This window comes from Micromys minutus (genome assembly GCF_963924665.1).
Source record: "Micromys minutus genome assembly, chromosome: 23".
NCBI classification, from domain to species: domain Eukaryota; kingdom Metazoa; phylum Chordata; class Mammalia; order Rodentia; family Muridae; genus Micromys; species Micromys minutus.
The window spans coordinates 32144363-32167668 of NC_137958.1; the positions used below are offsets into that span (position 1 = coordinate 32144363).

A 23306-nucleotide genomic window follows, 5' to 3' on the forward strand; every position below is an offset into this window, starting at 1 on the left:
AATGAGATCAGCCAAGCACTGTGAAGATGTAGGTTACGAGCCAATGATCTTTGCGTATTTTTCCTGTTGGCAAGACCATTGTAAACCAGAGACGGCTTTGTTCAGAGGAATGAAAAGCTTTCGGCTGACGTGAGTGAAAAGTCAGTTTTGTGTGCTAACACTCGGCAATAACGCAGCAAGGCGAGCTCCCAGGGCCTTAAAAGTCAACGCCCAGTGATGCTTGGCTGAGCTAAAGCAAGAAACTGCTCATGTGATGAGGTCACAGAACCCTTTGTGTTCTTAATCACACAGACAAGCCCGTAGAACTCATGACTTTCTATGTCACATGACAGCACTGCAAAGGACAAACCTCAAAAAAGCCTAGAAGGAGAGAGACTGTTATAGCCCATACACCCAGACACAGATACACACACATGCACACACACACACACATGCACGCACAAAAACATCCATTTTACTCTCTCCTGGGTTCTTTGCTCCTTACATGACTGCTTAACTGAACTTAAAACTCTTCTTAAAGCCTTGGTTAGCGTGGGGAGGGGCATAAACCAGAAATGAACTTCAGAGGCCCGCCTTGGAGGTAAAGGGTGGCAAACCTCATTTCACAGATATTTTAAGTAGCTGCAAAGCCCAAGTGGCTCCAATTTTAAGCCTCTGTTTAGATGGAGCTCGAAAAGGGTTGCGTCTCTTTACAACAGCTAGGCCCCACTTGTGATGCCAATCTGTGCTCTGCGCTTGAAATGGGCCACCATACTTGAAAACAAGACCACCTACCTAGGGCACCTTGACAATGCATGTCACAGCCAATCTCCTCGGCAGCCAGATGCGTGCACAGGCATTAAGGAAAAAAATACATCTCCAGGCTCCATGCTACGATGGTGGTCTGACTGGAGCCATAGAATGAATTCCACCCTTTAAATTCTGACATAATTCTAATATCACATGTCTAGGAAGTTTAAAATCGTCACCTACAAAACACAACATAAAGCCTCCACCTTCTCCTGACCTAAGCTCCCTGCTGTGTCAAGACTCTTTGCAACAGATTCAAGAACTGGGCTAGACTCAGCCTGGGGAGACTGTTCAATATCTTAGGCTCAGTGCAGCATTCTGAAGGACTGCGCTAGAACCAACCCACGGAAGGACCTATTTAAACGTTAGAAAACAAGCTGGAGGGGTGGCTCAGTAGGTAAAAGCGCTCAGTGCTTTTCCAACTCAGTTCCCTGCAAACACCTCAGGCCACTCACAACTGCTAACTGCAGCTTCAGAAAGCGTAACTCTTTACTTGGGCGTGCACACACTTGATATACATTCACAAAGACACACACACACAAATTAATTAACTAATGAATTAATTAAAAATCAGAAAGCCTGGACTTCTGAACTCCGATTATTACCGTGCATCCTTTGCATTGAGGACATAAAAGACCCCCTTTCCCATCCTCAAAGCTCCTAGAGTTACAGAACAAGAGACCCTACCTGGCCACTTCTGACAGGTCAGTGATCAAACAAAGAGTCAGGTGGCAGTCAAATTCAATCCTCTCTTGAAGTTACCAGGAACAAGGACTCCAGGCAGCTTTTACATTCAACATAGCCATGAGCCTTTTCCACACAAGGATCTCAAGTCTCGGCCCAACTTCTACACTCAATGATTTTTCAAGGAGAAAAAGAAAAAAAAAATGTGTATATATGCTGCCCAACTAGGCTGATTACAAAAAGAAAGAAAGAAAAAAAATGTGACCTCATGTTTTCTTCTATGAAAAGTTACTTGAGGTTAGTGGGTAAATATACCAATTTTGTACTGCCCGGGTGATCAAAGTCTGTTTACTTAATGAACCTTATCTTTAAATGGCCCCAGTCTTTGCACAAGAGTTAATTTTCCTGAAGTATTTGCATTCACATGGATAAACTGACCCATGAGACAGAGTCAGACAATGTTCTGCTGAGCTTTAGAACAAGGTGCAGGTTGCTCGCCCATGTCCCAGAGCAATCAGTCCACACATTTCTGACAAGGCACCACACCCTCAGCTAGCTGTTTCTCAGCCTTTCTCCTACAAGCCTTGGAGCTGGAAGGTTCATGCAAGACAGAGCAAAGCAGAGAGCTGGAGGCTTGAAGCTACAGACTTTAGTGTTTGACCCAGCAGAGGATGCCACAGGAAACAAAATACTATGGAAAAAAAATTAGAAAGGGCTGGTAAAAGGTCTTTCAAGGGTCAAACACCTCCTTGGCAAATGAGCTGACTGAAGAACTGAGTCCAAGCAGAAGCAGTGACAATTGCTAACAGGCATGAATGAAGAACGGGCAGAAAGACCAACCATTCACCCTTCACCTCAGGAACCGCAGCCTGTCTGGGAAACGCTGGCTTTGTACAGGATCTGTAGTCAAACAGAAGTCTTAGTATATACCCTTGCTGTTCATGACAAGGACACACAAATGAAGAACGGTTTCCCAATATACAGATCAAGAATAAGGTACTTACACAGCCTCCGGCAAAGATCTCTGCCAAAAGTGGGACCGAACCATCTTTGTGCATGAATTTATCTCTCACAAAATCATTCACCTTAAAGAGAAATATTTATAGAAGCTAATGAAACATATAAAGAAAGTCATAAACACAAATAAATACATATCTGTCAATATATGTTATATTTCTTAGCTGTTTACCTAAATTAATGGATCTTCAAATGATCTAAGAGATACTCTTAACAGCACATAGGTAGTTTTTATAATTTATATTTTATATGCATATATATGCACATGCCTGATATTTTATAGAAAAATTCAAAGAAAAATGGCCTAAAGAAGCAAAAATTTACAGATGTCCTGCAATTATAGTAGCATGAAAAGGTAGACATATTGAGAATACTGATGAAAACATACATTTTATAAATTAAAAACTGTCTTATAAGTTGTAATTAAAAGTCATATCAAGTTTTTTAACAAAAATTTAATTTAGCACTCCCCGCTGAAGTGAATTGAGGCTGATTAGTGGTTTTTCTTTTTTTTCTTTTTTTTTTCTTTTTCAAATGAGTAGATATGTAGTCTCTAACCCTTCCTCAGGGGGCTAGAGAGAGATGCTCAGCAGTTAACAGTGTCTTATCCTCTTTCAGAAGATCCCAGGTGAATGCCCAGCGCCCATGTCAAGTGCTTCCCAATTGCCTGTAATTCCAGTTCCGGGACAAGCCAAACCCTCCTCTGGCTTCCAAGGCTACCTGCACACAGCTGTCCTACACTTACAGACAAACGCATAACACACAAGTACCAAAAGCGATCTTAAGACACAGCGATTATATGGAGCCGGAGATTAGCTGTGTCACAGTCATGTCATAAAGTGACAGAAGGACCCAGACTACAAGGTCCCATCTAAAGTCCAAGTTTAACTCTCTAGGGCTCTGGGCCTTAGGGATGTGTATGCAGCATCTACACAATCCACAGACACTAAAAGTGGGTACCAACCACCCAAGGGTAAGCCAGCTAGTGGGCAAACGTAAACTAGAACCCAGGACACAGTCACAAGTCCCCAAGCCTGACTCAGTATTCTGGGTCTCTGACTCATGAATCATGGGACCACCGGTAGGCTACTTGAGCCCTACAAGCCTCATTGCATGTACTCAGTGAGTCACATCTTGAACTGTCAGGGTAGGATGGCACATGTCAAGTGCCTAACCTCGCTACGGCTGCTGCGAGGTTGAGAAGCCACGGCAGCCGCCACCTGCACTCAATTCTACGTTCAGGACAACATTTTAGGATGTTTAATGCTACACGGAGAACAAGGAGATGCTCTGTGTGCTGACTGCTCTGACCATCAAATTCATTAGCACGGCTGAAGGACCACAAACCGGCCGCATCGTTGAAGAATACCTGCTAGACTGTGGAGTCTGTAAATTCCCTTAACAAGAAGCCCCAATTCAAAGACTTACTGTAAGTTTTATGGCCTTCTCCGGGGCGACTCCCAGCAACTGTGGCAGCAAACCTAAAAATCAACAAGAAGCAGAAGTGTATTAAATAAATTAGCATTAACTATACAAATCAACAGCTCTGCAGAGGGGATCACCACTTGAAAACTGGGGCAATCTCTGCTGCAATTTTCTGCTATTACCTTTAATGAGAACACTTGTGACGGAATTTAAGAACTGACTTCTAATAGCCACATCAACCCCGAGTAAATTCCCTTCCACATTCTGGACCATTCGCACATTGGGTAAGTCAACAGTGTTAGTAATGCAGGAAACCTCATTATCTCAGGGAGTTTGCTCCTTCCCCTCTGCCTCCAACTAACACCTCCCTCAGACCCGAAAAACCCGGACATCGGATAAAGGGAAAGGCCTTTCTGGAACTTGACAACTGGGGCAGATTAATTTCTAAGTGGAGAGGAGAGCAGGCATAGAAAACAAGGGAGAGTAAGCCCTGTGTGCTCTAGAAAAGAGAGGAACATGGGCCTGACCCACAAGGAGTGGGAGAGAGGAGCGTGGTACAGGTGGACACCAGACGCTGCTCACATTAGAGGACAGAGGCCTCAGCCTACACATTCTGTAAGATGAGAAGCATGTATGTGTGTGTGTGTGTATACACACACATACAACATATGCACACACATACACACATATACACAAATGCACACACACAAACACATTTCTTCTTTTCTTGTCCTTTTATAGGCTTTCACTATGTACTTCTGGATGGCTTTAACCTCTCTATGTAGACCAGGCTGGCCTTGAATTCATGGAAATCTGTCTGCCTTCCTCTTCCCAAGTGCTGGGACAAAAGGTGCATGCTACTATGCCTGGCACAAATTTATATTTTTGCAAAAACTACTCTAGCCAAGATAGTGTAACTTTGTGTGTGTGTGTACATATATGTACATGCATGACACATGCATGCAGCTGTGTGTCAGGAAGGGGGACTGAGGAAAAGAACTATGGGACACGCTCCAGTTCTTTATGGAATGAGCAATTGGGTCAAACTTGGAAAGCCAAAATAAAAGGTTTGAGGAGACACAGCAAGAACACTGTTGGGGCCACGAGCAAGATTCCCAACTTGAGACGGTCTGGCCTTTGACATAACAGTCAATACGACTGAGTTGTTCTGCATTTCTAAACCAAAAACTGTGCTATTTCAATTTGTTCTAAGAAAATATCCAAGATAAGCCTTCCCTTGGAAACACACCTAGGTGATCTGGAGCCGCTCCAGTCATCTGTCCTTCCTTAGTCCACAAGTCACATACATAACTCCCCTCGGATCTCCTTCTGAGGGATGAGTATGATCATGTACATTCTAAAAGGTATAGCCTGAGGGCAGAGCGTGCTGCCTGTGAACTGTATGCCTCCGAATCTGTACCTGAGCTCGATTGAGTAGCCCGACTTTTCAAACACAATCCATCCAAGCTCGTTGCTAAGACAGAATGACACATCTGACGGCCTTGGGCCTCTTTTTGATGTCTGTTTAAGACAGGTGACACTTTATTCTCTAGACAGAATCTATGCATCCAGTCTCCAAGGTACCCACCCCACCTTATGGCAGACAGGAACAGATCAGTGCCCTGTGGTGGCTTTCATTTTACCGACCACTGGCATCCTCTTGGTAGAAATAGGTATCCTTTTTACTTCATGGTATTATAAAAGGGGAGATGGGGACTAAACATACTATAACACTTTCCTATTTTAGGAAAAAAGAAAGTCCACCTCACTGTGGAACTTCATGATGAGGATGCTGACGTTAATGAAAAGTGAAGACACTTCATGTGCCAGGTACCATCTGAGGTCTCTATTAACCCACATCCCCATAAGCAGTCCTAAAGAGAAGAAACTAGGATTTGCAGAGGTTATGATGTGTTTGGGAAATGCTAAGCTGATCTCAAACCTATGCCCTTTTTAGTCAAGAGCTTTAACAGAAGACAACACCCAATTGCCATGGGATTAATAAGTATTTCCTCCTCAGCCTCCACTGGTTTCCTGACATAAGCTGCTGAGGTCCTACAGCCTTGGAATTTCTAACACGTTCTCCACACAGCTATATTTTTCAGGTCTTACACTATTCCCGGGGTTTCTGCTAAGAGGATAATATGCAGGGCTACTAAGAGCTAAGTAGCCCGTGACTTAGCAACCCAACTCTGTGAATGGGAAATGGGCCTTCAAGGAGCTCTCTCTTCGGAAACAGGACTCAGTGTTCTCTGAGTTAATGCACTCCAATTTGTACAGGAGCAGAAAGTGAAAAGATGTCTCAAATGGTGCAGGGAAAATGGCCGACTGGATGCTAGGCATGTACTAAGGCCACAAGGAGGCAGAAACCATAAATAAGCAAAAAAGAAAAAAAAAAAAAAAAAACATCTGGGTTGGTGAAGTATTGAGAATGTGGGGCACAAAGAGAATTATGGGAAAAAGAGCAAACAGTGTAAAACAAGCAAAGCCCCTAGATGACAGAGTGCCTGCCAGACCACTCTCTGAACCCACAGAGCCAGGCAGGCTCTAAGCTAACTGCTGCACTTGGCTCGCTAGGAGATTTTGCTCCATGTGGTAGTTCAAATAGGTTTAAACCCCAGAGACTCCTGTGTTTGAACCTGTAGCCATAGGGAGTGGCACTATTAGGAGGTGTGGCCTTGTTGGAGAAAGTGTGCCACTGTGTAAGTGGGCTTTGAGGTCTCTGCGCTCAAGCCCTGCCCACTGTAGAAGGAGACTTCTCCTTGTTCCTTTTGGATCAAGATATTGAACTCTCCACACCACCAGCACCATGCCTGCCTGCATGCTTCCATGCTTCTCGCCATGATAATAACGGACTGAACTTCTGAACCTGTAAGCCAGCCCTGATTCAATGTTTGTGGTTATAAGAGCAGCGTTGGTCATAGCGTCTCATCCCAGCAATCAAACTTGAAGATAGCTGCTCCCATATGCACTCTTACTAAAAGCCCCTCTCCCGCTGAGCTGATATGGGGGGTGCTGGACTCTCGTACAGTCTCGCTGAGCCACAGCAGCACAGGAGGGGGCAGGAAGAGAGCCACAGGCTGCTGTTCTAACCCTCCACAAGAGGTTGTGAAGAAAATGAGGCTGATTCCAAGGAGCTGCAGGTCCCCAACTGTCTTGTAGCACAGTTCACCTAGACCTTCAAGGCTCCAGTACATCTGCTCAGCTGGTTAGGACACTGCTTCACACACTGGGGTCACGCTAAGGAGCATGGACCAAATTCTGTAGACACATGGGGTGGCTTGTGAGATGAAGAGGAAGGTATAAGAAGTAAGAACTTCTAGAGGCAGCTGGTATCCGGCAAGGCTGGAGGTAGTAAAGAAAAAAAATAAGGAAAAAAAAAAGTAATAATCACAGATCACAAGTTTCCCTTTACGTGGAGAGCTCCAGAAAAACAAAAACAACACATCCATCCCTAAGAGCCTGGACCGGGTTCTGGCACTCAGCAAGGAAGTGCGAGAGAATCAGTGTTAGCCTTTCTCGTTCTTAGCTCTCCTGTGGCTCTGCAGGAGAGCACAGGGGACTCTGGGTTATAATATGATGATAGGAGGCTACAGACAGGCCGTGACACTACCAGCTCTGGGCAAAGGTCTCCTGACGGAATCATAAACTGCCAGACTGTGAAAAGGACAGGGGTGGGAATTCCCATAACACTGCTGCGTGCGTGGTTCCCACAGAAGGGGGGGGAAGATGGCTTAGTAAGCCTCCAGCCACCATCCCAGTTACAGCACCTCATCATAACCACACTTAAAGCTGAAGAACAGATGTGTTTGACATCTGGGTAACTCAGCAGAAAAATCAGGTTCCTAATATAAGATGTCTCTGGTGGTCCCCCCCAGAACTTCATTTAAAACTACTTCGAACGGAAACGGGATGTGTGTGCGTGTGTTGTTTCTAACTTGTCAAAACAGCTGTCCACTTTCCGGTTGCCTCAGAGGAAATTTATTAGTGTGGTTGCGTCTCTAATCTTCTCTTTCTCGTTCAGCTCCATCAGCACACATGGCGATTCTTTCTTGGCACATTTTACCAGAAGGCTGCTAATGCGAGAAAAGATTTACAAGGCCCAGAATTAATGCAGTATTTTCTCTTCAAATTTCACGGGCTGAAAATATAAATCACACTGTTTCTTCTCCCTTGAAGCAGCCAATGGGAACTGAGCTAGAAGCAAGGGCTCACAGCATCCCAAAAGGTAGTTCCTGCGAGCAACATGCTCAACTAAAGACCAACCACACAGAAATGCCAAGGAACTTTTCTTATTATGTAAGCCATAGAATTTCAGAGTTGGCAAACAATGGGAGAAATCTTATTATCAGCCCAAGCCCAATTAAGGCTTACTCATTCCTCAGAGTTGTTAGGAGCTGAATAGCAAGGCATAAACTTTGGAGATAGACAGATCTGGGTTGCAATCCTGGGTTTGTACCTATTCCTAGTTGAGAAATCACTATAACATTTGGCCTCAAAGCCTGGGTTCCCCATTGATGGCAGAAATGCTGGTTACTATCTACTGTCTATTTTGATAATTCAAAGAGGAAACATTTACAAAGCATATGGCCTTCATCCTGCTTTACATATTCAAAGCTGTATGCTTCTTTCTGTCTTTCCAAGCTCTGTAGACATACACTGCTTCTGATTTTTAATAGGCAATTCAGGTTGAGGAAAGCTTTTCACTCAGAAGTAGGTAGAGAATACAAGACTAGCCACAGGACATTGTGCATAATCCTGGAAGAGCGCTTCTTAATCAGGGGCACTTGGACTGAGAGTCTAACTTCCCCACCTTAAAAAAAAAATAGCGCAGGAATAAAACAAATCTTCAATTGTTTGTTTTATATTAAAATCAAATCTTTTACTTAAATATTTAAGCACCTCTTGACTTCTGATGCTAAGCAATTGTTTACAATGTACTTTCTCCTGGCTGACGGGAGTCATGTGACTAAGGCCATGGGTCTGAAGCTCCCACTGCAAAATTTAGCTTCCGACTGTAATTCCCTGGCTGTGAAGTTGTCTGGAAGTGAATTCATCTTTTTGAACCTTGGTTTTTTTAACCCCTTCCTCCAGGGGACAGAGGACAGTTACCCCTTCTTAGAGTAGTTAAGAAGATAAAATGAGTTTATACAAATCTTCAGAACTGCCAAGCACGCAGTACATGCTTCAGAGGTGGACTTAACCCATTATTATCACTGCCGTCATAACAACAGCGAACGTTTATCCTCCGTCCTCTTTCTTCACAGGAACCAGACTTCACATAGAGCCTAAGCAGCCTCTTCCACCGCATTGTCTGAAGGCATACGCCCATGCTTGTTCATCAGCAGGCTCTATCTACTCCTTTCATGATTAGCTTTTTTTCTCTAGTGAACATACTGTTCAGAGTTTAATAGAGGCTGGTGCTCTAAATGCAACAAAACCGGGTGGGTGATGTCACACCTCCTACTCTGCCGATGGGTCACCAGGACCAGGCTCTCTGAAGAAGCCAGGAATCAGAGGTCGGGGCTGATGACGCGTGGAATCTGTGGTCAATGCAAGTGCTGTTGTAACCGTGCTACACAAGTCAGGCAAGTCCACCAGAGCAACGGGGTCTCTAATAAGGAAGAAACTCAAAACCTTTAGGTTCAAACAAAACCAAGAAAGGGGCAATCAGTGAGCCCTGAGAAAGGGGGTTCAGCCTACACACAATGGGATGGAAGGCATGCAGTGTGGAATTTGGTAGGGAAAATAATACACATGACACACCTAAGCCCTTTGAGCCCAGTGGTAACCCTCTTGTGTTGTCTTACCCTCCTGACCTCACTGTGGAGACCACTACACTTGTTCCCAAGTCCCCAGAGAGCATCCCCTTGCTTTGAAAACCAGATTAATCCCCACTCCTCGCCATCATCCCTGCATGGAGCCTGCCTTACAGCGTTTACTCTCATTCCTTTCTCTCTACACCAGTTCAAGAATTCCTTTTCCCCTCCTCCTCAATGCATTGTGTATGGCTTCTGACTCGCATGGCCCCAGGCAGCAGGCTCCTCCACCTTCCCAAACACACTATCCTGTTTCAAAGCCTCACTACAGGCTGGGGTTCTTCACAAGCTGCTCTGGGGCAGACACTCTAAGGTGACTAGATGATGAGGCCAGGAAAGAGGGAGGGGGAAGCAGTTGGGGTTTCCACACCTGTTTCCAGGGTCCCATGCTTTTTTAGAATCTTTGACTAGAGTCTACAAAGTGTGGTTCAGCATTCTTTTGGGAATCTAAGGATTAAAACATAAGTATAAATAAAGGTTGGGGGGGGGCGGAAGCAGTCTTCTGGTGCTTCTTCTTTGTTTGGAGCATCTTTTGATACTTCTGTTTTGTTTGGGGCTTCCAAGAAGACTGTTAGGTGTCAAACAGTCTTTTGTTGCTCTAGTAACTTTCCAGATGCTGGCTACTTAGTATCTCCACTATGAGGCTTAATCTGTTTCCATCTGAAAAAGGACATCAGCTGCTCAAATACTAGAGCTCTAGAAGCAAATTTCTCATTCATCTCTCCTCTGTGTTCCAAAACCGTGTCACCCTCCCAAATTTGCTGAGTTCATCACTGTTTCTCTCCAGCAGTCTCTGACGTCCCCCAATTTGTCACCAACCTCACTTCAAATGTGTGTCACCTCAGTGTCCGATAATAGCTTCCCATGCTCCCTAACCTTTGGAGTGTCCACGCTTTCTGCTCACTCTTGGTTTCCTACAATCGAGTATCTGTCCACGGTGCTCTACAATTTAACATCATGGGTGAAAACGTGAAGAAACGGAGCAGGAAAATTGGACTCAAAGTAGCCCATTCTGTGCAAAATGAACATCTGCTGGACAAGAGTGGACCCATGACTCAAGGCAGTTCACAGAGTAACTGTGACGTCTTCTTACATGATACCAATAAGAGTTATGATGGCTTTATTTTAGCCAGAAGGTGTCTGGGTCTAGTTTTATTCACAAGAGCTAAGTATGAAGGAGGGCTCTCATGAGAACTCCACTGAATCAAGATTCGGCCATAAACTGTAACAAGAGTCTTGGTTTCAACCAGCCAGCTGCCTGCCAACCTTCTTCTAGAATACACATAGATCAATGGCTTCCTGAAAAATCACCGAGGCATCCTCTAGATGTCACCTTGAGAACATGCCAGGGTGGAGGAGACAGCTTTGAACCACAAAAAAAAAAAAAAAAAAAAAAAAAAAAAAAAAAAAAAAACTTGAAATAAACAGCTCTGAAATTCTGCATGCAGGACTCAACAGGCTGACAGAAAAATACTTCACTTTTTGTGGACATTCATTTTGGTTTTACTATTTATTTGCCAATAAATACTTGTCCCAATAAAGGTATGGTTCATAAAATGGTTTAATTTACTTTTCTGGCATTTTTCTTGTTGGTTTTTTTTTTTTTTTTTTTTTCAAAAAGAAATTTTAGGGATCTCCCACCAATCAACAGAAACACAAATCCTTGAAGACATGTTTCTGATTTCTCTTGAATATATTCCCTGTCCCCAAAGTCCTCTCAGTGTCTGAGGCACCTCAGGTTGCCACCTGGGCGCTGTAGAAGAGAGGAGGGCGTTGTAAGTTCAGAAGCAGCAATTAGTTGTTTCTGGGACATTAAGAACATTTGCTTATGGATGACTACCCAGCAATTGTTTCTCTCAGACCAGCTCAGACTCTGTCAGGTCAATGAGTGACTTGATTTACTCGAGCAGTTCACTCAAACCAAGGGGACTGTCAGGAAATTCATTCAAGTTTCAAACACCTTTGAGTGAGTTAAATCGGTCTGGAAACTTGGGAGGAAACAAAGATTTTTTAGAGTGACTTCGGGGAATCCTGGATTATCTACTTAGCCTAAGGGTGACATTTTCAAAATTTACCCCAAAAAATACCTGAGGAGTCATTTTCTTGTTAAGAAAGTCACCTGTACTGCAGAGGGGTTTGAAGCCAGAGTCATGGGACTCCTAAGGGGATCTGTTCCAGCAACCAAGAGTTGTGTTAAAAAGGCCCACAGTGGTCCTGGGGCTGGAGCAACAGGGACCTACACAGGGCACAAAGAATGAGCACTCACGAGCTCACAACATTAGCTTTCTCAACTCCCAGAGGCACTCCACTGAACTCCATTGCTGGCACACAGCCTTCCTGGTGACCATGCACAGCGACTCCCATGTGTGTTCTGATTACTGCCTGGTAACGTGCCACGCTCTGTGCAGATGCTGCCAGTTGAAAAAAATGACAAATGAGCCCCAAAGCACTGCTTGTTCACCCCAGTTCGATTGGGAACTACTTCTAAATGCAAAAAAACAAAAACAAAAACAAAAACAAAAAAAGTCCCGTGTTCCTGGTGTTCAAAATGTGGCAAGGAGGAATTAGGCTTGGAATAAAAACACATGGTGAAGAAATACCTTCTTTGACAGTAGGTGTTTGCCACCGTCAAATGAGCAAACACACGCAGTTTGTGAAAGCATTTGCAGAGATAGTTTTGAATAGGTGAGAAACCTCGTTTGTACCAAGTCCTCAAATCATCCTACTTAGGAAACATAATGGAGAAAATTTTTATCTCATGCAAATTCTAAAATGTGAGAGAATACCCAGTATTTCCTAGCTCCTTTACAAACCAGGTATCTACTCCAGCATTTCAGCTACTGCCAGGACAGAGGATTAACAGCAGCAAGTTTCTATCCTCCAAGTTTAAATTTGACCACCGCCCTCTATAATTATAAAACTTCAAAAGCCTGCATTTAAAGTGAAAGGTAAATAGAGCTACATAAGGAATATTTTATACATATAAAATGACTTCGTATATTAGGCCAGGTCTCAGAAATACTTGTGCTTTTCTATTATTTCCCTTCTTAATAATGACCATTCCCCTGGGTGCCCTACAGTCTTGTGGGTCTCTCTCTGGCCCAGTGACACACATTTACAAACGCACAATAGTTGTGTCCAATGAGCCCAGGAGCACCAGTCCCTCAGCAACCCAGAGCTGGAAAATAAGGTTTTCAGTCTTTAACTGTAACTGTCTATCATCTCTTTGTTTAGGGACTAAAATAAAGAGAGGAACTTAAACAAGAGTTTTATTACAGTCACCTTTTTCTTTTAAAACCCAACCTCTCTCTCACAAAGGTAAGTGACTGTAGGTGAGTCCCAGGGCTAACCTTGGTTTATTCCCTTTCTGTTTATTACCAGGCCCTGCCCTAGGGGTTCTCACACCGCAAGCAGGTCAGATAAATGACTATAAACCTGGACACAGGTGAGAGCTGTCTCTTGGTACCTGAAATGAGCTATCTCCCTCTCTCTCCATACTAGCTCACTCTCCTGTCGGGCAGTTAAAAGGAGTGTGTCTTAAGCATCCCCAGCTCAGTCCTCAAGAGGGATGAACTTTTTCACAGCCCCACAGTCAGTCATTGGACACAAGGACCCAATGAGCTGTTCTGTCCATAGGGTCAAAAGGTGAGGTCACACAGAGAAAGATCTAGATATAAACCAAGAATAAGATTCTGCCAGGTGTAGTCACAGAAGAAAGAAAGGACCGAAATGTTAAAAGCAAGTCAACACAGGCAAACTGAAGGCCCAATGCTGTTAGGTGGGGAGTCTGAAAACTTGAAAGGCATCCTTGTCATTAATTTCAATACCATGAAAGCCCGTAAAAGTATGCGAGAAGCAACATCAAGACTTGGACATCTACTCACACTAGAGGTTCAAAGTTTAAAAGAAAAACAGCCAACCAACTAAACAAAAACATAGAAGCCAGTAATGTGGTCATTTTTACCGGGGTTACTGTAAAGCACTCATTGTGACATTAACCTTGTACTACATAGAAGCCATTTTATTTGAAAGGTGGTTGTCACCAAAGAGGAAAAGCATTTCAAATGGAAGGTGGTGACCCTGCAGGGGTCATCATTAATCACCTGGGGTCAAAGACCTTCAAAATTGTAATAGGAGGCAGGGGGCAAGGGAAAGAGGGGGAGAGAAAAGATCAAAAGGCCTTTGATGAGGGTTATCTACCTACACAATAGCACCTGTGGAATGGAACTTCCCTGCAGTTGGAAGCCTCCCAGCTTCTAAGGTGACAGGGTTTCTGTTCATTAACTCAGCTTACTTTGGAGACTATAGTCAGCAGATGGCAGAAGAGGCCTAGAGGTCTCTCATGGCTGTCACTTTCATTGTGACTCAGTGGAGCACAAGGCACTATTTTCTTGAATAAGACGGAGGTCTACGAAAGGAGGGGAAAGCTGTAGCTAAACAAACAGCAGTGACCTGACACGAAGTACCTTGCAATTTCCCACTTCAGTTTATAAAAACATCCATATATGCTCTTTGCAAAAGGCAAGCATAGACAGGAAGTTGGGGAGGAAGGGTACGTTTCCTCAGGCGAAGCCAACAGAATAGAAGGGCTGTAGGACTGTTGGTTCAAAGAAGTGGGCACTCTTTGCTGTTAACACTGTTTAATGAACCTCACATGTCAAAGGAGCAGGTGGACAGAAGAAGCAGGTGGACAGATAGACCACTGTGGCCACTGTGGGAATCAAATCCTTTCTCATGAAGGCAGGAGGCAGCTAATTCAGGATGACTCGGGCCAGCAGGGTTCTAGAGAACACTTGGTTATCGGCCTGACACAGATTTCCTGATGCAACAGCCTTTGTGCCAGCTCTACTCGCTCATTCCAAGACCTTCAGTGGCTGTTAGACCGTAGACAATACTAACCTTGGATGTTCCACTCTTCCATATATATGTAGTGGAATTTACAAACAAGACACAGCAAGAATTGAGTAACAGTAACATGAACTAAACAACCATAAACTATGTACAGTAATTAAAGGCATGTGAACGTGATCTCTCTCAAAGTAGCATAGTGTATTGTTCTCAGTCTTCCTATAATAAATAATGCGCATGCATACAATGCCTTCGTGATGAGAGGGAAAGAGGGTAGTGGCTGTCAGATGCAGCATTAAGATGCTACCAACCTGGCGAGACACAGGCAAAGCAATGGCTGTATTTTGGAGCAGAACCATGAGCTAGTTCACAGACTATTCACAGTTTGTGAGCTGCTCATTTCTGAAGTTTTCTAGTCTGTATTTTTTGAGCATGGCTAAACATGAATCACTGGATCCATGGAAAGGGACACTATGCGGCTGGGGACCACTGGCCATTCAGACTCAAAACTCTCAAGCAAGGTTGTCTTGTTCCTAGGGTGCCTCTCCCTGGTAGATGGGGACTGGAATACTTCAAGAACACAAACAAGGAGTCTTTCAAATCTCACTAAAAATGTGCATAAAAAATAATTTATTATTTTAAGAAATCGAACACACAACGGAGCAATATAAATGGCTTTCAGACTATGGGCTGTTTTGATTAGCCATGCCCTACATGCAGACAGCCTACACCCATTAGCATGGATAATTGAGAATCCGCTGGATTTCCATCTGAACACAGGCTCTCTAATTCATTTCAGGCACTGAGATGGGAAAGCAAACCCTTGGCTAGGATTCCATGTGCACCAACCTAGCACTATTCCGGCTCTGCCATACGCACCTCTGTACAGTCCAAAAAAGCCTTCATAGCGGAGTACTTTCTTAAAGCAGTCAAAGCTGTTTTTATACATGAGCTCTCCCACGAAGGAGCCGGTGGATCGCTGGTTCTGCATTCGAGTCTTCACAAGATCGATGGGATACACCGCAGTGGCTCCCACAGCTGAAATGAAGGCATAGCATCACCTCAGTCAGAACTAAGGTGATTTAGGTGAAAGAAGCAGGCGAATAAAAATCAAAGAAAGGACTGAGAAGGGAACATTTTTTATGCATAGATCTACTTAAGTAACCTTTGCATACTCTTAATTTGAATGTTCCCTGATAAAAGAATCTCACTAGAGTTTTAGTTAACAGTGCAACAGGAACGGCTAACCTCACAGAAGGAAGCAAAAATGATCACTTGCAGGATGCTGACCGTGCCCAAGTGTAGGGAAAGTCCCTTGGCTCTGGTCCCTCCTAATAGATACAGGTTGATAACTGACTTAGGGAACAACCACTGAAAGCAGAGGGTGGAAAATCAGGGGAAAGATGGACAGAAAGATGGACAAAAGCGATACTCATCCATGACTGACCTCCAGCAATGGAACCCAGTCCAAACCTGTAGGCCGACTCCGCGAGCTGCAGAAGAAAGGGCCGAGCAGCATCACCCGAGGCCTTCTGCTTCGTGAGTGCCGTGGGCGGGAAGCAAGCAAGCCGGGAAAAGAGCAGAAAATGCATCCGGTCACTTAAAACACCACTCACTGGACTCTAAAGCTAATATAACTCAAATACGAAGAGGGGAACTAGGTTCCAGTCCACCAAGTTCTTATCAATAAAAGTGTTTACTACTAAACATGACTGAAATCACATTGGGACATAAAATCACCACATGAAAAATGATGCTATAAGCGATTTTCGAATGCTTAAATCTCAGAGATCATTATAAAATGTTAGTGTTAAAAAACAAACAAACAAACAAACAAACAAACAAAAAAACACCACCAAGGAGAAGTTTGTTCTTGATTTCATCAAACTGGCTGAGCTTTTTATTTGAGTTTTGTTTTTGTTTCAAACGGTGATACTCGGATTAGTATGAACTATTAAGATGTTATCTCAAACTCATTGTTAAACCAAATGCGAGCTCTTGAAGCTCTAACAACATATACCTAAACACTTAAGTTCAGTCTCTGATGCTGTGATTCTTACTGAAAGCTGCTTGGGAGCCAACAGTGAAACACAGGGGGAAAAGGGAATGGGCTCTTTCACAAGCAGCGCTAGATGCAAATATTCTGGAGCCACACTGACCAATAAGAGAGGCTTAAAATACCGTCCCGGTGAGCCCCGGTGAGCCAGCATAGAGGTGGAGGCACCTTCACTTCCAGTGCTTAGGAGGCAGAGGCAGATCTAGGTGACCTCTGGGCCAGCCTGCTTTACACAGCAAAGCCAAGTGAACTAGGACTGCATAGGTATATTCCTGTCTCAGAAGATAAAATAATAAAAACATAAAATGCTACCACTTTTAAAACAAAAAGTGCATCACTTAAAACGGTAGCCTCGGAGAAGATCAGATGCTGGTGAGGAAAAATGTTCACAAAATCGTTTCCTTTATAAAGTGAGAGAGGTGGTTCAGCGGTTAAAAGAGTGCAGGCTGCTCGTCCCGGGAATCCAGGTTTGATCCCCAGGCACCCACATGGCTACCCACAACCGTCCTTAACTCCAGCCTTAGGAGGCGTGTGTCACACTCATAGACATAAAAGTAAAGTCAATGCATTTTTAAAGAAGAAAGAAAGCTAGCTGAGAAGACCATGGTGAGTATGCAGGTATTTCTAATAGTCCTTTTACCTTTATTAATTGTTTGAAATATTTCAGGGCACTTTCTTTGTGTGTGTGTGTGTGTGTGTGTGTTGCCTGTTGTATGTCTATATACTATGTGTGTATGATTCCCATGAGGGTGCAGAACCCACAGAGCAGGAGTGAAAGATGATTGTGAGCCCTAGTGTGAGCGCTGGGGACTAAACCCAGGCTCTCTGTAAGAGCAACAAGTGCTTTTGACCATTGAGCCCTTTATAGTATTAAAAAGAATTTAAGAGAGTAGACTAGAAGTCTTTTGTTGGTGGTGTGAAAATTGTTTGTGGATATATGTATATTTCTGTGTGTATATGTAGATGTGTACACACACACACACACACATATGAAATTAGTATGATATTTTGGCATCTCTGTCAACTAGTGACACTCCAAATGCTTATGACGGCCATAACTAAGTAGATCAATTATAGGTGATTATATTTTTCTTCATTTTTGGCTGTCTTTCTAAAATTCATATTTCAAGGCAACCAGCTGTTTTGTTGCTGCTTTTCTGACCCGTTATCGTTAGTATTACTGAGGCCAAACCGTTTTAGAATATTGCACTGCCCTGTCTGTGTAAATACAATATTAACTTTGTCCCACAGAGTTGTCAAGGGAGAGCGACATGCAGTTATCACCTAATAATACCTGTTGAATGAATAAATTCATTCGATAAAATTTGTTTTCCATAGGCACCGTAATTAACATCAGTGAACAATGAAAACAATCACCAACCTCAGCTACCCACCCACTGAATTTTAGCGGCTGTCAGTGCAACGCGATCCCAATACAATGAGATCGTTTGAAATCCCCAGTCATTTAGACTGAAAACAGCTCTGCGGAGAAACGTGCGTGTCTAAGAAGGCAAAACATCTCTTCCTCAAATTCCATGCGTTGCCTCTCCAGTTCCACCCCTGCAGTCCTACCTTCATGGTGACAGATGCATTCGAGGAACAAACATTATTTTATTTACATGCACGAGACCACGTGGTGCTGAGAGTGTTCTGGCATCCCAATAATGAATGAAAGTATCGAGAAGATGCTAAAGGAACCCCGTCACGACTGCTAATTCTCCCTGGAAGGGATGAGTATGTTCTTAAAATGACACGAGGGAAAGGAGTCCAGTTTCATTGCTCCCGTCTAGGGCAAACACCCCAAAGGCTGACGGGCGGTAGGACATGCCTACTGCCCACAGGTAGATGACCTGGCTTGCTTGATTGGTCAGGTGCAATGGGGATCATGCATCCAAGAAATAAAAAAATAACACCCCAGAGCTTAGGTGGGGTTCCGATGAATAGCTCTAAACCTCTGAACATCGGCCAATCACTTCCTACTGTAAATCTCGTCAAATTCCTCTAACCCTTTTGAGGCCAGTACCAGCAAGCACCCGTTATAAAGCCCTCCGAAGCGGCAAAGGGCACGCAGGGAAACGAAGAGGGGGCTGCTGCCAGGAGGGAAAGCAGGGGAGATCTGAAACAGCCCCTCTACTTTCCTTAATCCCCAAATTCCTACAATAGCTGGTGCCTTGCAGACGAAGAGATCATTATCTCAGACACAGCGGCTGAAATCAAAGGGAGGAGAGAGCAAGGCTGCTTCCTCCTCTGTCCGGGATTACACAGTTCTTTCTCCTGCACCAGGGGGATTCGGCTTCCTCTTTTAACCACAGCCAGCTGGTCTCCCAGAGGTGCCTAGTTAGGATTTACTGAGCACACACCCACCGCTTCCATTTCGCTGCGGCCCTTGGGTGGGAAGCAGCTAAAGGGAGGGGGGAGTCCTGGCTCCAGGCCTGACAGTCCTAAAAATGCAGCCCGAGTCAACCCATTGTGGTCAAACTGGCGTCTCTGTTCAGACCCAGAGCTCCAAGCCAAAAACAGTTAAGTCTCATAAGATTCGAAGATGGCTTTGCCTTAAAGGAGGTCTTTTTCTTAAAAAAAACTTTCTGTCTGTTCATGGATTTAGTTTACAAGCGCCATGCGGGCATAGCACATGCCATGAAGGAGTCTCTCGGGCCCAGCTTCAGAGCCGAGCAAGAGTTAAGCGAGGAGGGCTTGTGTCTTAAGTTTCTGACTCCCACAACTTTGAGACATGGGCTTCTGTTAACCATAAAATAAAACCTAGCATTCCTAACATTGTTTCCACATAGCTTATGAATCCTTTCACAGAGAAAATAGGTCTAAAAGCCTCTGAACTATGACTCCAGACTAAACAAAATTATCTCATTTTGATACTCAGAAACACGGAAGGCATGGCTGTTAGACAATGCTCTGACAGAACCCCACTGAGGAGCAACGATATCGTTCACTTAGCAATGCCAGATGCCGCTGGGGACAGTCACAAGAGCCAGCACTCCATGCCCACATCCCTCAGTACCAGATGTAAAGAAGAAAAGAGCTACTGGCTTTTGGAGTGTTGGGGTTTGGAGCGTTGGGGCAACCACCCTGTCTTTCTAAGAAATACATCCTTTATCTATTCGCCAGAAGGTTGCTAAACAACTTCCCTGTCAGCCTCCTCAAAGTGCCTGCATTTGGGGAGCAGACTTAGAAAATAGTTAAGTCAGAAACCAATGCTGGAAATCCAGTGAAAGTGTCTCTGTGGAAGGCACCAGGAGGGAAGTCCTTCCATTCACTCACCTGCCTCTGGGCCTCAGCCAAGTTGAAGGGCAACATTCCTTCCTCTAGCGGCGCGATCCGCTCAATGTCTGCTAAGGTCAAGCGCCTGGACAGAAAGCAAGCAATGATGAAGTCCCAGGTTTCTTAACCTTACATTATGGAATTCTAGAATGTTCCTTTCATCGCTTCCCATATTTCAGCCTGGACCTTCATTAATTGGTTTCTGTCTCTCCTGCTGAAATCTCCCTATACCTAGCTCCTAACCTTATTTTATTAAACTAACTTAAAAAAAAAAAAGCCAACTTACCCCCTTTGCTCATATAAATCTGCTAACTGGAACAAGATGTCAACTTCCATGGGTGTAACCTGACCAAACTTCTGGGCTGCCAGAGCGAACTCCTCTGTATGAAAGAAAGAGAGAGTCAGAAACGCTAAATTCAGTGTTCAGCCAAAATCCTGGAGCAGTGGACATCACAGCACGTTATCATGAAGTCAACCCTCCTTCTCCCAGCTCTTTCTCCCACTTGTAAAAAGAATGCAGAACTTCATCCCAGCCAACACCCTGAAACTGAGGGAAATTCGAATGATCTAAACAAACGACACCGGGTGGGATTCAAACTTCATTGGCCTTGCGAGACCCCAAGTTATTTTTCTAGGTTTTATTTTTGATCCAATTGACTTGCTGATCACACCTCCTTCGAGTCCACGGATCACAATATGCTATCATAAGTACCGGTTTGTGGAACCCTCACGTATTTTTGAGGGTCACTGCCCGGTTAGCTTAAGTTCTTGTAAGAAAAGAAAAGATTCAACAAGTCCTGTATCTTCTCTCCATCCACAGGCTGTCTCCGGTTTTCAGAAACTCAGTGTAGGTTTGCTATGCTTGCTTTAGTTTGTCTGATCATCGACTGGAGGACACACATCACCAATTAATTTACCAGTATGAATGGGACAGGAAATTCTAATGTAAACCTCAGGCGGTCTTCCTCACTCCCCATCCTCTGCTCGCTAGCACACTTGAAACAAACATTCTGATACACTCACTCACCCTTAGTGACCTCCACATCTTTCCTGCTGCCTGCCAGAGTGCTGTAGATCTTCCTAATGAGCTCCATGTTGTTAAGGAGCGAATTAAATCCATTAAAATAGGAGAAACTAACTTGATGGGACCTGGTGCCTCCAGCAGCCTTGGAAAGTTAAAAACAAGAGAGAGGGAAAAAAATTTTAAAAGATACAAAGGCAAAGAGGTTCCAAAAGTACACATATTTATCCCTGTTTTGGAAGTAGCTGGGAATGAATGTACCAGAAAATGACCGCAGTGTGTTTCTTTCACTTTAGAAAAAAAAAGCAAGGAGTGAATTTCAAAAGTGACTGCAACTAATCACAACCAGGATCGGTACCTCCATACACAACCCTTGGAACACTAAATAAATACATGTGTAGGATTATAACAGGACCAGTAGCCATTTACAGAGCTCAAACTTCAGTTGGTGATGTTTTATAAGTTCTTTTATTTCATCTAATGAGCAAATCTTAAGGCCTTAAACATACAAATGGTAGCACACACATACATATGTTCACACACGCAAGACTGCATACTGTGAGAAGCAGCTAGTGCAACCTAAATACCAAAAGTCGTTTCAATACTTAAACCAGTGATAAATAATCACCTAAGTCCTGAGACTTGGTGTACGAACAAGTGTGTTGTGGTAAAATTTGAAGATAGCATATGCTCGGGGCTCAGGAGGGTGGTGGTGAAGCTGATCAGAATTCTAATAATCAGAGTTTTAAGCAAACATTTTTATTCTCAGGGGATGGGAAACAGATAGTATATCCACAGTGAATGGAACTTCAGTTTGGGGTTTCATGTTCTATCCTTCCCTAACGAGGCAAACTATTTTTATTAGGAAAGAGTTTTTTTTTTTTTTTTTTTTTTAAAGCAGCCACATAAATCTTCACTTAGTAATCACTCAAAAGAGCTGACATGAGAGTTTACCTGGGAGTGGTGGGGGGCAGGGAGGGAGTGGGGGACATGGCCAAAAAGGAGTGAGATTAACACTGTATCAGAATGGGAAAGGCCATGTATTCAAAATGGAGTACCAAGAAACAGACTAGAAAGGCTCGTGGTCAGCACTGGGGGGAACCCAGACGGCTGTGCATGGTCTAGCAAAGGGAGAGTTTCCAGAGAACTTGCTCTCAAATCGTAGGAATCAGCTAGAAGCTTTAACAGTTAGATACTGAGATGTAGCCACCCGTGGGTGGTGCATCGAAAACCTACAGCAAACCTGGATTTCATCTGTAATGATCTTCCCTGGTGATCTAGATTGCTCATGACCAAGGCTTGGAACCACTACCAAGCATGCTGCAGGACACTTCAGAGTTCGAAAAGGTGGCAAGGATATCAGCTGGACATTCTTTGGAATGGGACAACTATGACACATAATGGCAGGGCTCTCCCTATCACAGGCACCACTGCAACCCCAATGGACACGGAGAGACGATGAGATCTATCTGTGACTCCAGTAAGACATCCAAGTGTGCATGCCTGCAGAGGTGCCTGCCCGCGTGTCTCCTTTTCCTTACATCAGAAACACGAAAATCAGCACTTGACATCTTAAAATTTAAGGCAAAATGAAGATGAAGTCATAAATTTATTTTTGTTGTTCCCCTTTTCCCTAATTAGTTATTAGCAGATGGACCCTCTGCATTCATGAATTCTACATATGTGAATGAACCTAACCAGATTTTTGCAAAGATTTTTGGGAGGGGGGATGGGAATTATATCTGCATTGAACTGATTTCTTTCCTTGCCACTATTCCCTGAACAACCTGGCAAAACAAAGACTTAAAAATACGTACACTGCGTTAGATGTTACAAATCTTCTAGCCATGATGTAAGGGACAAAGAAAATAGATGTACATTGTATGCAAAGACGATGTCGCGGTGAAGAAATGGTCTGAGGATCTGCAAACTTTAGTATATGAAAGCATCCAAGAACAGGCCTCCTGGGACACTAAGAAACACCCGAACACACCCCCCAAACATGCAATCCAAGACATGTTTTGGTTTTCAAGAGTAATAATACACACGCTCACATTAGTGTCTCAAACAGGAGGATTCCTAGGAAGGGTTCTTTACTATTCCAGCTAACTTGGCACGAATTAGGGAGAATAAACTACTTCATTGGGGTGAAGCACAACTTACAGCTACTAGACATTCTTCAACAAAAGGAGTCAGGACATGGGGACGGATGGTAACCATGATGTCCCGGAAGTCAATGGCTGTGACTTTTCCCGTCTTGGCATTGTCTCGTTGCACAAAGGCTTGCTTTGCGTGCTCCAGCTGTATTTCCTACAGTTGGAAAAGGTGAAATGGTTAATTTGTGCCTCTTTCTCAATGCCAGTGACTGCTC

The 23306-nt window shown here is 43.9% G+C and overlaps 1 protein-coding gene across 1 annotated transcript in view; it reads right to left on the minus strand.

Annotated features, from left to right (window-relative positions):
* The window catches only part of SLC25A13 (solute carrier family 25 member 13), a gene marked incomplete at both ends in the record, with an annotated part of 160395 nt that overhangs the window by 45451 nt on the left and 91638 nt on the right, over window positions 1-23306 (minus strand). The window contains 8 exon segments of the mRNA XM_080936229.1: window positions 2478-2558; window positions 3919-3971; window positions 15462-15620; window positions 16030-16114; window positions 19915-19999; window positions 20201-20294; window positions 20942-21080; window positions 23099-23245. Of these exon segments, the coding sequence (XP_080792355.1) occupies window positions 2478-2558; window positions 3919-3971; window positions 15462-15620; window positions 16030-16114; window positions 19915-19999; window positions 20201-20294; window positions 20942-21080; window positions 23099-23245 (843 nt within the window).